General features: G+C 45.2%; 1 protein-coding gene across 1 annotated transcript in view; it reads right to left on the minus strand.

Annotated features, from left to right (window-relative positions):
* Positions 1–16,596, minus strand: part of LOC141101490 (limbic system-associated membrane protein-like) — a 28,641-nt gene that overhangs the window by 3,870 nt on the left and 8,175 nt on the right. The window contains exons 2-3 of the mRNA XM_073590615.1: positions 9,174–9,449; positions 11–244 (exon numbers count right to left, since the gene is read on the minus strand). Of these exons, the coding sequence (XP_073446716.1) occupies positions 11–244; positions 9,174–9,449 (510 nt within the window). The remainder of the gene's footprint in view (positions 1–10; positions 245–9,173; positions 9,450–16,596) is intronic.

Genomic DNA, 16,596 nt, shown 5'->3' on the forward strand with positions numbered 1-16,596 from the left:
AGACACTTACATTGCACAGACACCGTTACTTTCTTGGACACGACATCAAAGTTTGCGGCTCTGCAGTAGAAGTCGCCGGACATGTTTCGGAATGTGGTGAACGTCTCCCCTTCCATGTACGCCATGTTGTCCTTCACGCAGGTCACGGTGGGAGGTGGGTGTCCTGTGGCCTTACAGTGGAAGCTGTTTTCCTCCCCTTCTATCCAAACCATCTTGTCGGGACAGTCCGTAAACTCAGGTTCAGCTGTAAAAAGCAGAGAATAACAGTGCGATTAGATCGTATTTGGGATTTTTGGTTTTTCTGAGGCTCGCAGAGGAAGTGATGGCATCGGTCATACCCCCCATGACTATATTGAGCTGCCCAAGAACATATTATTAAGATTATTTTTTTTATGTATTCTTTTCTACTCTCTAAACCAACAGTAATAACTCTGAAATGCCAACTTTTGCGCTCAGTTTTCTTCAGCAGAGCCCCTATTACGAGAGTCCCAGCAAAATAGTTGGCAAATATGTATATAATATGTTATTCTTCGTGCAAGTTATGAGTAAGGACATGCGTTCCACATTTTTTGCTTTCTTCTTTCCAAAAAGCATCCTCTTATTAAATATTTAATAATAATACATTTAAAAGGAGGTTCCAGAACCCAGTGTGCTGGTAGATTGCTGATGAAGAGGAACTGGAAGGCAAGTTACAGAGGAGTAGAATTGGGGCTGTTTCTGGGCATACATTCCTTGTATAATCCATAGGTTTTTCTGCTTTGGGGACCCAGTGAGGAAACCTGGCAGCAAGTGTTCAATTTCCCTGCAGCGCCACCACAGGGGACATAAAGCAGTGCAACCTTTCTATCGATATCAATGGACTATAACTTTCATTGGCTTAAAATGAGGGCGCCGACTGCTTTGGTAACTCAGATTTCCCTATCAGATGAAGAAGTCACCACCGGGCCCCGATGCCCATAAATGTGAGATGATGGGCGGCCCAGGATTAATGTCTGGGTCTGGTACTGATAATAGGGCATAGTGCCCCCACTCCTGGTGTCAGTGACATCCTCTGGCCTTAATCCCACCACTTCATCAAAACCTTTACAGGGAAAGCCGCTTCCACAGTGAATCTTGGCCTTTTTCGGGTACAACAAGCTTTTTCCAAACTAAAAGAAATCCTAAAATAACAAAAAAAACACTAAATAAAAAAATTGCAATACATGAGAAACTGGCCTGCAAACACGCTGTGTATGAGTCATGTACTTTGCTCCGTGCCAAGATTCCCCCACACATGGGCCGGTGCCTGGCATTGTACGGCGCCCTGAGCACTGTAGAGAATAGCAGCGTTGTGCCGTGCCGGTGGGAGGGGGATTCAGGGACATAGCTAAAGGGGTTGCACAAGTAGCTGTCACACCCTTGTCTGGAGCCTCTGCCACAATAATAGGAATCAATAATGTAAAAGGCAGAGAAAAAGTTAGACGACCTATCCGTGAATCCGTAAGCCTATTGATTTGATTTGGAGCAATGCAGTACTTCTTTTCTCCTGTGGTGGCACTGCAGGGGAATCGATCACTTGTTGATCAGCCTGGACAACAGATTATATATAGCATATCACAGTGGTTCCCAGCAGTACTGGCTAACATATGCGCACCAGGGGTCTCCAAATCAGAGAACCCCTTTAACTTCTTAAGGAACAGGCGATATTTTGTTTTTCCGTTTTTGTATTTTTTTTTTTGTCCCCTTTTTAATTCTTCCATCTACATAACCATGCAAGGGCGAGTTCTAGTAATATAGGATGCCATTCATTGTACCATACATTGTGCTGAAAATAGTGGAAAAAAATAAAATGAGAGGAAATCATGGTGTAAAAAGTGTCATTTTTTTCCCCCTTTTTTTTGTTGTTTTTTTTTTTAAGTTTTGTTTTATGTTGTAAAAATGACCTGAAACAACAATGATTTTTTAGATCCATAAGGTTTTATTTTTCTGTGCATGGTGTTGTGTCAGGTGTTGTTTCCTGCGCGGGGAGCTGACATTTTTATTGATCCCAATTTGCGTAAAATACGACAATTTGCTTTTTATTGAGGAGGTGCGGTACCTGAAAATCTGCAATTTCGGCATTTTGATCCTTTTTTTCTGTTTATGGCATTTACCGTACAGATTAATTTCAGATTTGGACTTTCATGGACTCTGCGATACCAAATATGCTTCTTTTCTATATTTCTTTATTTGTAACAATCAGAAAGTGGAATAAATTAATTTTTATGTTGTTTTTACATTTTTTAAATATTTATTTTTTCCTTTTTTATTTTCTACTTTTTTAGTCCCCATAGGGAACTTCAACCTCCAGTATTACAGTACATAGAGAAAATTATGTAATTATTATTATTATTTATTTATATAGCACCATTAATTCCATGGTGCTGTACATGAGAAGGGGTTACATACAAATTACAGATATCACTTACAGCAAACAAACTAACAATGACTGACTGATACAGAGGGGAGAGAGGACCCTGCCCTTTCGGGCTTACATGCTATAGGATGGTGGGGAAGGAGACAGTAGGTTAGTGGGTTGCAGCAGTTTCAGTGTGGGTTGAGGTGATATCACCGGTAGTGGTGAGAGAGAAGGAGCTAGCGGGGTCATTGCAGCCTGTAGGCTTTCTTGAAGAGGTGGGTTTTCAGGTTCCGTCTGAAGGATCCAAATGTGGTTGATAGTCGGACTTGTTGGGGCAAAGAATTCCAGAGAATAGGGGCAGTTCGGGAGAAGTCTGGGAGGCGGTTGGGTGAGGAGCAAATAAGTGTGGAGGAGAGAAGGAGGTCTTGGGAGGACCGGAGATTACGTGAGCGAAGGTATCGGGAGATTAGTTCAGAGACATATGGGGGAGACAGGTTATAGATGGCCTTGTAGGTCAGAATTAGTAATTTGAACTGGATACACTGAGGGAATGGGAGCCAGTGAAGAGGTTTGCAGAGGGGAGAAGCGGGGGAGTAGAGATGAATTAGTCGGGCAGCAGAGTTAAGGATGGACTGGAGAGGTGCAAGGGTGTTAGCAGGGAGACCACAGAAAAGGATGTTGCAGTAGTCGAGGCGAGAGATAATGAGGGCATGCACAAGTAGTTTAGTAGACTGAGGGTTGAGGAAAGGACGGATTCGGGAAATATTTTTGAGCTGGAGGCGACAGGAGGTAGAAAGAGCTTGGATGTGCGGTTTGAAGGACAGGGCAGGGTGAAAGGTTACTCCGAGGCAGCGGATTTCTGGTACTGGGGAAAGCGTGATGTCATTAATTGTGATAGATAGGTCAGGTAAGGAAGATCTGTGAGATGGAAGAAAGATTATGAGTTCAGATTTGTCCACATTGAGCTTGAGAAAGCGAGAGAAGGAGGAGGATATGGCTGATAGACACTCTGGGATTCTGGACAGCAGAGAGGTGACGTCTGGGCCAGAGAGGTAGATCTGAGTGTCATCAGCATAAAGGTGGTAGTGGAATCCGTGGGACATTATGAGTTGCCCCAGACCAAGTGTATAGATTGAGAAGAGTAGGGGTCCTAAAACAGAGCCTTGGGGGACTCCAGCAGAGAGAGGGTGGGATGAGGAGGTGGTGTGGGAGTGGAAGACGCTGAATGTGTGGTTGGAAAGGTATGAGGAGATCTAGGATAGGGCAAGGCCTTTGATGCCGAAGGAGGAGAGGATCTGTAGTAGGAGGCAGTGGTCAACTGTGTCGAATGCAGAGGACAGGTATAGAAGCAGGAGTATAGAGTATTGTCCATTTGATTTGGCTGTAAGTAGGTGGTTAGTAATTTTGGTCAGGGCTGTCTCAGTGCAGTGATGGAGGCGGAAACCAGATTGTAGATTGTCAAAGAGCAAGTTAGATGAGAGGTGGGAGGAAAGTTCAGCGTGGACGTGCTGCTCCAGGAGTTTGGAAGCGAATGGGCGCAACGATATTGGGCGATAGCTGGACATAGCGGTTGGGTCGAGGGTTGGCTTTTTAAGGATAGGCGTGATTGTGGCATGTTTGAAAGCAGAAGGGAAGGTACCGGACATTAGAGATAGGTTGAAGAGGTGGGTTAGGGATGGGATAAGTGTGGTGGGAAGGTTGGAGAAGAGATGGGATGGGGTCGAGTGCACAGGTCGTGAGGTGCGATTTGGAGAAGAGGCGATTAAGCTCCCCTTCAATGATGTTGGAGAGTGAGGTTATGGGGTTTGGGCATTGGTCTGGTATACAAAGGGGTTGTGGTGACTGAGTGATGAAGACTTGCCTTGTTTGGTCGATCTTATTTTTGAAGTGTGTGGCAAAGTCCTCGGCAGAGATGAGGGAGGTTGGAGGAGGCAGTGGTGGGCGGAGGAGGGAGTTAAAAGTTTTAAATAACTGTTTGGGGTTGTAAGATAGGGAAGATACGAGGTTTGTGAAGTAATCTTATGAATCTTATGAAGCTAAGACAATGGCCTCCCTGACAACCTAATGATCGCGTACACCGTCAATTATGTAATTTAAATGCTATTATCTGTGATTGACAGTAGCATTTACGGTGGGGGAAAATAAGTATTTGATACACTGCCCATTTTCTTCCTCAGTCTGTGGTTCAATGCAAGAGCTCACCTCATGGGGTAAGGATGACTCTGAGAAAGGTTAGGACCAATGCCCTGAAGACAGCTGGGACCACAGTCTCAAACATTACTGTTAGTAACACACTATGTCGTAATGGATTAAAATCCTGCAGAGCACACAAGGCCCCACTGCTCACGCCAGCACATGTCCAGGCCCGTTTTAAATTCACAAATGACCATCTGAAGGATCCAGAGTAGACATGGGAGAAGGTCTTGTGCTCAGGTGAGACCAAAATAGAACTTTTCTGTATCATCTCCACTCTACGTGTTTTTAGGAAGAAGAAGGAGGAGTACAAACCGAAGAACACCGTCCCTACCATGAAGCATGGTGGGGGAAACATCATACCTTGGGGGTGCTTTTTTGCAAAGAGGACAGGGCGACTGTACCTTATTGAAGGGAGGATGGATCAGGTCATGTATTGCAAGATTTTGGCCAACAACCTCCCTTTCCTCAGTAAGAGCATTAAAGACAGGTTATGGCTGGGTCTTCCAGCATGACAATGACCCAAAACACGCAGCCAGGGCAAGTAAGGAGTGGTTCTATAAGAAGCATTTCAAGGTCCTGGAGTGGCCTAGCCAATCTCCAGACCTGAACCCAATAGAAAATATTTGGAGGAGCTGAAACTCAATGTTACCAAGTGACAGCCCTGAAACCTGAAAGATCTGGAGAAGATCTGTATGGAGGAGTGGGCCAAAATCCCTGCTGCAGTGTGTACAAACCTGGTCAAGAACTACAGGAAACGTCTGACCTCTGTAATAACAAACAAAGGTTTCTGAACCAAATATTAAGTTCTGTTTTTCTATTGGATCAAATACTTATGTCATGTAATAAAATGCAAATTAATTATGTAATAATCCTACAATGTGATTTTCTGAATTGTTTTTTCTAGATTCTGTCTCTCACAGTTTAATTGTACCTTCGATAAAAATTAAAGACATCTCCATTCTTTGTAGGTGGGAAAACGTACAAAATCAGCAGTGTATCAAATACTTTTTCCCCCACAGTATGTGTTCACCCCCCATATAATGATGTCCCTATCCTGACCCCTTCCGGTAATATTTTCCCTCATTCTATGCCCCTTCTTGGTATAATGTCCCTCATCTTAAGCCCCTTCCTGGGTTATTGTCTCATCATGAGCCCTTTCCAGGAATGATGTCCCCCATACTGGGTTCCTTCTTGGCATACTGTCCCATATCCTGGGCTTCGAGTTGAAGGTCGTCATTATTATTATTATTATTATTATTATTATTATTAATAATAATCCTGTGCTCCTTCCCGGTATAATGTCCACCATCATGGGCTCCTTCCTGTTATAATGTCCCCCATCCTGGGCTCCTTCCTGGTATAATGGCTTATCCTGGGCTCCTTCTTGGTATCCTGGTGTAATATCCCCCATCCTTGTCCCCCCATCCTGGACCCCTTCCTGGTACAATGTCCCTGATCCTGGGCTCCTTCCTGGTATAATTTCCTCCATCCTGGGCCCCTTCCTAGTATTATGTTCCCCATCCTGGGCTCCTTCATGGTATAACGCCTCCCATCCTTGGCCCCTTCCTGGTATAATGTCACCCATCCTGGGCCCCTTTCTGCTATAATGTCCCCGATCCTGGGCTCCTTCCTGACGTAAAGTCCCCCATCCTGAGCTCATTCCTGGTGTAACGTCCCTCATCCTTGGCTCCTTCTTGGTGTAATGTCCCCGATCCTGGGCTCCTTCCTGGTATAATGTCCCCCATCCTGGGCCCCTTCCTGATATAATGTCCCCCATTCTGGGCCCCTTCCTGCTATAATGTACCCCATCCTTGGCTCCTTCTTGGTATAAAGTCCCCCATCCTGGGCTCTTTCCTGGTATAATGTCCCCCTTCCTGGACTCCTTCCTGGTATAATGTCCCCCATCCTTGGCTCCTTCCTAGTATAATGTCCCCCATCCTGGACTCCTTCCTGGTATAATGTCCCCCATCCTGGACTCTTTCCTGTTATAATGTCCCCCATCCTGGGCCCTTCCTGTATAATGTCCCCATCCTGGATTCCTAGCTGGCATAATGTCCCCCATCCTGGGCTCCTTCCTGGTATAATGTCCCCCATCCTGGGCCCCTTCCTGGTATAATGTCCCCCATCCTGGACTCCTTCCTGGTATAATGTCTTATCCTGGGCTCCTTCTTTGTATCCTGGTGTAATATCCCCCATCCTTGTGCCCCCATCCTGGACCCCTTCCTGGTACAATGTCCCTGATCCTGGGCTCCTTCCTGGTATAATTTCCTCCATCCTGGGCCCCTTCCTAGTATTATGTTCCCCATCCTGGGCTCCTTCATGGTATAACGCCTCCCATCCTTGGCCCCTTCCTGGTATAATGTCACCCATCCTGGGCCCCTTTCTGCTATAATGTCCCCGATCCTGGGCTCCTTCCTGACGTAAAGTCCCCCATCCTGAGCTCATTCCTGGTGTAACGTCCCTCATCCTTGGCTCCTTCTTGGTGTAATGTCCCCGATCCTGGGCTCCTTCCTGGTATAATGTCCCCCATCCTGGGCCCCTTCCTGATATAATGTCCCCCATTCTGGGCCCCTTCCTGCTATAATGTACCCCATCCTTGGCTCCTTCTTGGTATAAAGTCCCCCATCCTGGGCTCTTTCCTGGTATAATGTCCCCCTTCCTGGACTCCTTCCTGGTATAATGTCCCCCATCCTTGGCTCCTTCCTAGTATAATGTCCCCCATCCTGGGCCCCTTCCTGGTATAATGTCCCCCATCCTGGACTCTTTCCTGTTACAATGTCCCCCATCCTGGGCCCCTTCCTGGTATAATGCCCCCCATCCTGGATTCCTAGCTGGAATAATGTCCCCCATCCTGGGCTCCTTCCTGGTATAATGTCCCCCATCCTGGACTCCTTCCTGGTATAATGTCCCCCATCCTGGGCCCCTTCCTGGTATAATGTCCCCCATCCTGGACTCCTTCCTGGTATAATGTCCCCCATCCTGGACTCCTAGCTGGTATAATGTCCCTCATCCTGGGCCCCTTCCTGGTATAATGTCCCCCATCCTGGACTCCTTCCTGGTATAATGTCCCCCATCCTGGACTCCTTCCTGGTATAATGTCCCCCATCATGGGCTCCTTCCTGGTATAATGTCCCCCATCCTGGACTCCTTCCTGGTATAATGTCCCCCATCCTGGACTCCTTCCTGGTATAATGTCCCCCATCCTGGGCCCCTTTCTGGTATAATGTCCCCCATCCTGGGCCCCTTTCTGGTATAATGTCCCCCATCCTGGACTCCTTCCTCTTATAATGTCCCCCATCCTGGGCCCCTTTCTGGTATAATGTCCCCCATCCTGGATTCCTAGCTGGCATAATGTCCCCCATCCTGGGCCCTTTCCTGGTATAATGTCCCCCATCCTGGACTCCTTCCTGGTATAATGTCCCCCATCCTGGGCCCCATCTTGGACTCCTTCCTGGTATAATGTCCCCCATCCTGGACTCCTTCCTAGTATAATGTCCCCCATCCTGGACTCCTTCCTGGTATAATGTCCCCCATCCTGGGCCCCTTCCTGGTATAATGTCCCCCATCCTGGGCCCCTTCCTGGTATAATGTCCCCCATCCTTGGCTCCTTCCTAGTATAATGTCCCCCATCCTGGGCCCCATCCTGGACTCCTTCCTGGTATAATGTCCCCCATCTTGGACTCCTTCTGGTATAATGTCCCCCATCCTGGGCCCCTTCCTGATATAATGGCCCCCATCCTGGACTTCTTCCTGGTATAATGTCGCCCATCCTGGGCTCCTTCCTGGTATAATGTCCCCCATCCTGGACTCCTTCCTGGTATAATGTCCCCCATCCTGGACTCCTTCCTGGTATAATGTCCCCCATCCTGGGCTCCTTCCTGGTATAATGTCCCCCATCCTTGGCTCCTTCCTGGTATAATGTCCCCCATCCTGGACTTCTTCCTGGTATAATGTCCCCCATCCTGGGCTCCTTCCTGGTATAATGTCCCCCATCCTGGACTCCTTCCTGGTATAATGTCCCCCATCCTGGGCTCCTTCCTGGTATGTCCCCCATCCTTGGCTCTTTCCTGGTATAATGTCCCCCATCCTTGGCTCCTTCCTGGCATAATGTCCCCCATCCTGGACCCCTTCCAGAAATAATGTTCCCTGCTGAATTAGGCACTGGCATGGTCGTGCCCCCCTGGGTTCAGCCTCTGAGCCTGCTCCATTCAAGCAGTGCACACAGCTGCCGTGCATGTACATCACCAATTACTAAATTATAACATAGCACACAAGTTCATCTTTTTTTTTACCACCATTGCTGTTTGGAAAGTTTCATTTCTGGGAACATTAGAACATTGAAGGAAAATCCTTAGCGGAGGATTGAGGTACTAGTTGGCATTTGGGCAGTGATGTGATCATTTCTGCACTGTGGGACCTCGCAATGAAAATTTTAGGGCCTCTATTTATTTCAATGGAAAATGTGTGATGTAATATATCCAGGGGTGAAGAGGAATGTCAGGAAATGTCACTATCTTTGAAAACCCCCTTTATAAAGTGTCCCTGGGAATGGTATGGATGGACATGTCCTGCCTCCTCCTCCGCTGGGTTACATACATACTCTGAATGTTCAGCCTTTGAGGTTTGCTCTTGGTCCTGAACTGAGCCTCGCAGGATACCTCCACCTCGCGCATGTCTTTGGTGACTTCCAGTGTGCAGGTGACATTCGGAAAGTTTCCCTTGTGAGAGACACAGTTTGTGAGATTTTCCTCGGTGATGATCTTTAATTCCACCTCCAGACATTGGCACTCGCTGGTCGGCAGCATGCAGGTCACCTTCGTTTCATTATTCATTTTTGTCCTGTCTTCCAAAGTTACTATGGGAATTGGAAGCAGAGCTGTTGGGACGAAATAAAAATGGAAAAAAAATGAGCATATAAAGTAATAATACACATAATATTTACATAAAATTACTTAAAAAAATCTAAAGTTATTTTGTGATTTAAGGGAATTTATCAGCAGGTTTTTGCTATGCGATCAAAGAGCACCATATGGTAGGGACAGAGACCCTGATTCCAGAGATGTATCGCATACTGGGCTGCTTGCTGTTATTTTGATAATCACAGATTTCTCTACTGCAGATCTCGCAGAGCTCAGAATGCTGAGCCCTGTATAACCCCGCCCACACCACTGATTGGCAGCTTTCTGTGTACATTACATGTTGATAGAAAGCTGTCAGTCAGTGATAGGGGCGTGGTTGGACTGGGAGGCTTGAGAAACCTAGTCCTGTAGTGATAATCTCCTGCTGATAAAACACTGATTTTATAGAAACAGCAAAACACAGCCAAGTGAGTGACACATCACTAGAATCAGGGTTTATGCCTTTACATTATGCTGCTCTCAGATTACATAGCAAAACCTGCTGACAGATTCCTGATCATCTTTATGACCAGACACATTTAATTTTTTTATCATTCAGCAAGATTTTACAACTTTTATTTTCCAATTTTAGGTTTTGTTCGGTTAGCCAAATAATTTTTGTGTCTTATTTTTTAATGCGTAGGATGTAAAGAAAAAGGAAATACATGCCTGTTTTTATTTTTTTTTTATAGTACTAGCTCTTACTATAAATACTTTTTAAAATAAAGGGAACCTGTCAGCGGCAAAAAAAAAAAACGCGTTCACCTGCAGACTTAAGCTGTAGGTAAACAGCATTTTACACACGTGCAGTGGTGTGACTGGAAGTGCAGCTGCAGGGAGAACATGAAGTTATATTCTCCTTGCAGCTGCATTTGCACAACATCAGGGAACGGAGTAATTTCTCCACCCTGCACCTTGACTGTCATCCTGGTCTGTAGTGTGCTGTTACAGCTCCCTTGCCCTTTGAGAAGCTGCAGGGAGGATATAACTTCATTTTCTCCCCATAGCTGCACTTGCAGTCACTTGCAGTTACTGTAGACTACTGCACGTGTATGAAACAGTATTTACCTGCAGATTACTGACATAGTTGCAGGTAAATGCCACTTTTCTGATGACATGTTCCCTTTAATTTATGATTACTTTTATATAGGTGACATATAGCACCTACATATAGCAGCTCCTGCAGCGTCTGGCCACACTGTGATCATGAGATCGCCGGAACAGGAAGAGGAAGTGTCATGGCTGCTTCATAAACCATATAGAAAGAAAGTGTAATAAACCATCTGCCATCTCTTTGGAGCGTCCGTCAGTCTCTGATCCCCACTTTTGCAGCTCCAGACTCCCAAACATTCTTGTGGAGTCATGTGTTGTCCATCCAGACATGTAAAGATCAGGGGCTTTTGCAGGTAGGTAACATGTTCATTGCGGCTAGAGCGCTATTTTTCGTAAACAGAGGACCCAATCCCATGCACAATTGGACTAGTTTTCTAAAGATATTTCCATCAGGTATATTTGCAATTCCATTTTTTTTTAAAAAGATTTAGGAGGATATCCAGGTTCATAGAGTAGTGATTGATATTCACACCCAAATACTCTGTTATAACAGGTATCTTTTCTGGGACGTTGCCAGGACTTGTGGGCAAAGGAGGATGGTTACACATTCATTAGATGAGCCCTCGGGACAAACATATAGTTACCACTAGAGTCTTGTTACACCCAATAGTGTATTTGATAAGAAGATGTGATTATATAGAGGTTTTGCCCATCAGGTCTAGAGGTATAGATCACCTCAGTGATTTGCTTTGCCGTTCCCATGGCTGTCCCATGCTCTATAGTAGTATATCTGAATATTTTGCGCTCTGTGACTCACATTATGGCCCCGTAACCCATTAGGATTTTAGATTTTGGCAACATGGTACTAAGACTTTCCATGACCAGGTTCTAGTTCATGGTCATCTTCTTTAGAGCACTTTCCTGCAGACTATGGTGACATTGTGGCTCACTGTGTGACATTGCAGCTATCTAAAGTCATGGTTGCAAATTTTAAACCAAAACTTGCATGGACTATGTATGTTGTACAATGTATATGGGGGATGTGTCCTCTGTGGTGCCGTATGAAAATAGGCCAAGTTAGTGAAATAAAGATGTAATGGGAACGGGACACAGTCAAGCCTCGAAAAGCTTTCAACACATTCAAGAGGAAAATTGCTACAGAGGCAACACTTGAATACTTGAAAAATTTGTCATATGACAGAGCATTGCACTTTTATTTCACAATTTTATAGGAATCAGTGCCAAAACACTTCCCTGGATCTAAAATTGCAAGCATATGGCAGTATTGTGTAGTGGTGCAACAATGATTCATGATATCATTTTATCCTTGAGGCCTAATATGCACATAATATTGCTGAAACTATAGTATGAACTTTGCCTATATAATAACACCAGTAGCATTAGCTATAATGCCCATATAAGACCATGCTGTAATGTTGGTATATGACGATAACAAAGGATTTTTTTTACCTTTTTTTGTATCCACATAAAAAAACGAGGTCTCCATGGCACTAGAAATTTGTATAAATAACAGACTGAGTCATAAAATGGGAGCAGTTACAAAGGAATGCTATATTTCCTCAGAATATGGTATATGAATATCCTTTGATTATTGTTTGAATTACTGTGGAATAATAGAGACATGATCCATCCATTGTTTATGATGACATATTTCCACTGCCTGATTCACACCACTAATGATTTGATCACACACTGTTATATCTTCTTATCAGTGCATCTGCATGTCCACAAGGGTTGACACAGACCCCATGGCGGTCCCTTTTGAATGTTACAAGATACTTTTCATTTTTCTTTTCATGTCCGTTACATTCCAGTTTTGACCTTTCCCTAGAAGATTCAGTGCACACAATAGGAAAAATCAGGGATGGACTGAGAGTTATTTAGATCCTTGGGTAATAAAGGTCATGGGCTTTTAACCAATCATAATAATTGTGACTCAATGGAGGGAGGTAGTACTGGAACAGTATTTTTTTATGAAAGTGCTGCACCTACATTTTAACAAGAACTGAATCTTACCTAATAGATGTGATATGGGCCCCCTTTTGGCCAGTCTGTAGATTTGTCATTCTTTTAAAGTCCGACTGTCCCTAATGTTAGTGTATTATTGTCCTGATCCCCAAATTTCAGTGAGCCTGTGATCATAATCCCATGTGTCAATGTGTCATTGTCATGAACTTAATTTTCTAAATTAGCAATCAAAGACCTTAAAGGCTTTTTCCTACAAAAAACATGTATTAGTTATCCACAGAATAGGTAATAAATGTCTGATTACTGGGGGACCACTGCTGGGACTTGCATAGATTATGAAAACAAAGGTTCCCAAAGTTCCTGTTCCTCCTCTCAGCCCAGCTTCAATGAAGTAGTGGTCATGGTCATGCATGCACCCTGCTAATCAATTCAATATCTACAGGGTCGATGCAGTGAAATACAGCACAGTACTGTTTCCTTCACTCCTTTATGCCTCATTCAGACATCCAATTTTTTTCATGTATGAGAAAATTGGAAGAATTATTCTCATCTGAGTGTCATCCGATTTTCTCATACGTGGAGAAACAAAAAGAAAAGCAAAACAAATTCACCACCTTTTCCATTCTGTCAGTTCAAGTGTGGTCTGACATTGTCACGGACCCATTGCTGATTTTATTCCTAACCATCAGATCAAAATTGGACATGCCTCCGATATTTTCCACAGACCACTCAACTGTTTTCCCCATACTGGTCGTCCCTCTCACCATGTTATCACTCCCCTGTGGGTAAGATAACACGGTTAGCAAGGGCTGGCGTCATCACTGTCTTTCCCTAAATCTCGTACAAGTGTGCGCCACTTTTTTCCTTACACATCACTGCGCCACTGAAGCCGGATGTACACTCTCCAGCCTCAGCGGCGCACTCCACATGACCGGGAACAAAGAGAAAGACTGTCTCTAGGACTCTAGAGGAAATGTCTTTCGCCGAGTCGGCAACTGATGTTAGGGTTCTCCGTGGATATCGGACTTCTTCTTTCTTTCCGCACATGTGCAGTGCACCTCAGCAGCCGGGAAGTGTACACTCAACTTTCGAGGTGCACTAAGGTGTAAGAAAGAAAGCCACGCGCATGTATGAGATTTGCAGAGACTGTGATGACGCTGGTGCTTGCTGATTGGAACGACTAGTCTGAGGAAACCAACGCCTCATCGACTAGTCTGAAAGTTATTTGCATATTGATAACGGAATGTAAAAATAGCTTTTTGACGCACATGTTAATGAGTTATACAGTAGAAAGGGTTTGTTAGGATATTTATAAATTAATGTACACACGCTGCTGGTTTGGAAGGCACGGCGGACCTGTCAGGTTTCCTTTAAAGGTTTTTCTCATATTACCTATGGCCACCACCTTTCAGCCCCATTTGACACCGTTCTAATATGCGGTATATGACTCCAATTCAAGGCAAAAAAATCCATCTTATATTATACTCACCTATGGGGTGGTCCCTCGAGTTCTTTGCATGCGCGGGGAAAGGCCGCATGCGCATTAGAGTACTTTGCTCTGTTCTCGGCAGGACAGAGAGAAGTGCACGTGCGCAGGAGCGCGAAGGGGAACACTGTGTGGATGACGTAGGACGCGTCCTTCAAATGAAGCAGAGAAGGAACAAGAAGACAGGAGGCATTGGATGAAGACCAGCGATGTCCATCGGAGCGGAACGCCCCGTAGGCGAGTATAACAAAAGGTATTTTTTTGCTTTACAGGACAAATCGGCATTACATATCCAGCATTTTAGAATGCTGTCCCATGGGGCTGAAAGGTGGTGGCCGTAGGTTATATGGCAAAAAACTGGGGACAGGTTCCCTTTAAGCAGAAGAGCGAATAAGTCGTTAAAACTCAACCTCCATCCAGTCCTGCAGTGAGGAGGAAGAGTGGGATTGGGACGACCATTCTGGTGATCGTTGGGGGGTCACAGAGATCAGATATTTATCATCAATCCTGTGCACATTGACCTCAATGCAATGGGCCCATCTGTGCATTAGAAAGGTCCCATATGATCACATCAATCAGGTCAGGTTCAAATACAAAATATGTTCACGCTCCCCCCATCTGCTTATATTGTGGGTATGTTTGCTTCATTATTGAGACTTTCCACACTTTTCTCATATATTTAGTTGTGATGTATCATTATTTTCAAGAAATGTATTTACTATCGGTAATGGAGAAAACGTATTTATGCTGCAGACTCCTATCTGGTCCTGCTCTCAGCAGAGAAGTGGATAGCGATGTATCCAGTGTAGACATCTCAGGTGCTTTGGATACATTAGATACAGTTGTACAGATCAGATACTTGACTACAATGTGTCAGTCTGGAGTCCATTCCACTAGATGGGATACATATGTGTCCTCTTTTCAGCTTTCTCCCTGTGTGCAGGTTTCCTGTCTCTGAAGTTAAAGGGTAAGGGTATGTGCACACGTTGCGGATTCGTGTGTGGATTTTTCCGCTTGGAATCTGCAGAATCCGCAGGTCAAAATGCCCGCGCTTTACCTGCGGATTTCCTACGGATTTCCTGCAGATTTATTGTGGATTTAGTGCGGATTTCGCCTGCGTTTTTACACCTGCAGATTCCTATAATGGAATAGGTGTAAAAACGCTGCCGAATCCGCACAAAGAATTGACATGCTGCAGAAAATGAACTGCTGCGTTTCCGCGCGGAATTTTCCACAGCATGTGCACAGCGGTTTTTGTTTTCCATAGATTAGCTTTGTACTGTACATCACTTGCGGATCTGCAGCGGATCCACAGGGCCAAATCCACTGCGGATCCGCACACGAATCCACAACGTGTGCACATACCCAAACTGTGACTATATTCAGGCACCCTGAGCCGGGGACAGAGTGAACCAGAGCCTGCAGCCTGATAAGTCTTTCCCCAAAATGCTGGAGTGTTTCAGAGAAAACACAGTTGGAAAAGCCGACCGTGAACTATAGGGACCTGACTGGTCCGGTGCAGACCCCCGGCCGTCCCCGCTCAGCATCAGTTGATTGACAGGACTCTCTATGCGTCTCTCTCTATCTCTCTCTGTGTACACACATGGCAGAGACCTGATAATCAGCTGCAGCTGAGCACGAAGAAACTCCACCGAGGGCCACGCTGGACGACGCTCTGTACTCTGCAGGGCAGAGGAGTGCACCTGTGCAGCAGCGCGATGGAAGACGCTGTGGATGACGCAGGACGCAACATCCACATGAATCAAGTACAAGGACGGCGATCACAGGAAGACAAGAGGCGTCCGAGATAGAGATTTCACTAGGCACCGCTATTTCCCATTTCTCATGTTCTGACTATTTTGGTGGAGCCGGCAGTGAAAATGTGAAGAATTGCAAAATTTTAGCGCAACTTCACGTTAAGCAAAAATTTTGCAATTTTGATGTTTTCTCTAAAACTCTATAGTATTTCAGAAAAACACATACCTGGCTGCAATTGTGAAGGCAGGATTATGTTCATTCTGCTTGTTGTTTAGTGCCGGCAAATCCCCCTCAAAACATACTGTTTAAAGAGGGTTATCTTGTTTGGCTGTCATTAGTTACTTTGCTTGGTTTTTGCCATTGCAGTGTTGCCTTAAAAAAAAGTCTCAATAATCTCAATACATAGTCTGATTCAGTAGTGTAAATAGAGGCTGATGGGCACGTAGGCAAAATTAGGACCTGTGTCCCCAGCAGCTTGTTGGTCAGATGCATGGGCCCTTTTAGCTTTCTACATTCCTCTAATAATGTCCCCCATCCTGGGCCCCTTCCTGTAATAATGTTCCCCATCCTGGGCCCCTTCGTGTAATAATGTCCCCCATCCTGGGCCCATTCCTGTAATAATGTCCCCCAGCCTGGCTCCTTCCTGTAATAATGTCCCCCAGCCTGGGCCCCTTCGTGTAATAATGTCCCCCAGCCTGGGCCCCTTCGTGTAATAATGTCCCCCAGCCTGGGCCCCTTACTGTAATAATGTCCCCCAGCCTGGCTCCTTCCTGTAATAATGTCCCCCATCCTGGGTTTCTTCGCATCCTGGCTCCTTCCTGTAATAATGTCCCCCATCC

This window comes from Dendrobates tinctorius, unplaced genomic scaffold (genome assembly GCF_039654945.1).
Source record: "Dendrobates tinctorius isolate UK_male_01 unplaced genomic scaffold, ASM3965494v1 ptg000118l, whole genome shotgun sequence".
Lineage (NCBI taxonomy): Eukaryota > Metazoa > Chordata > Amphibia > Anura > Dendrobatidae > Dendrobates > Dendrobates tinctorius.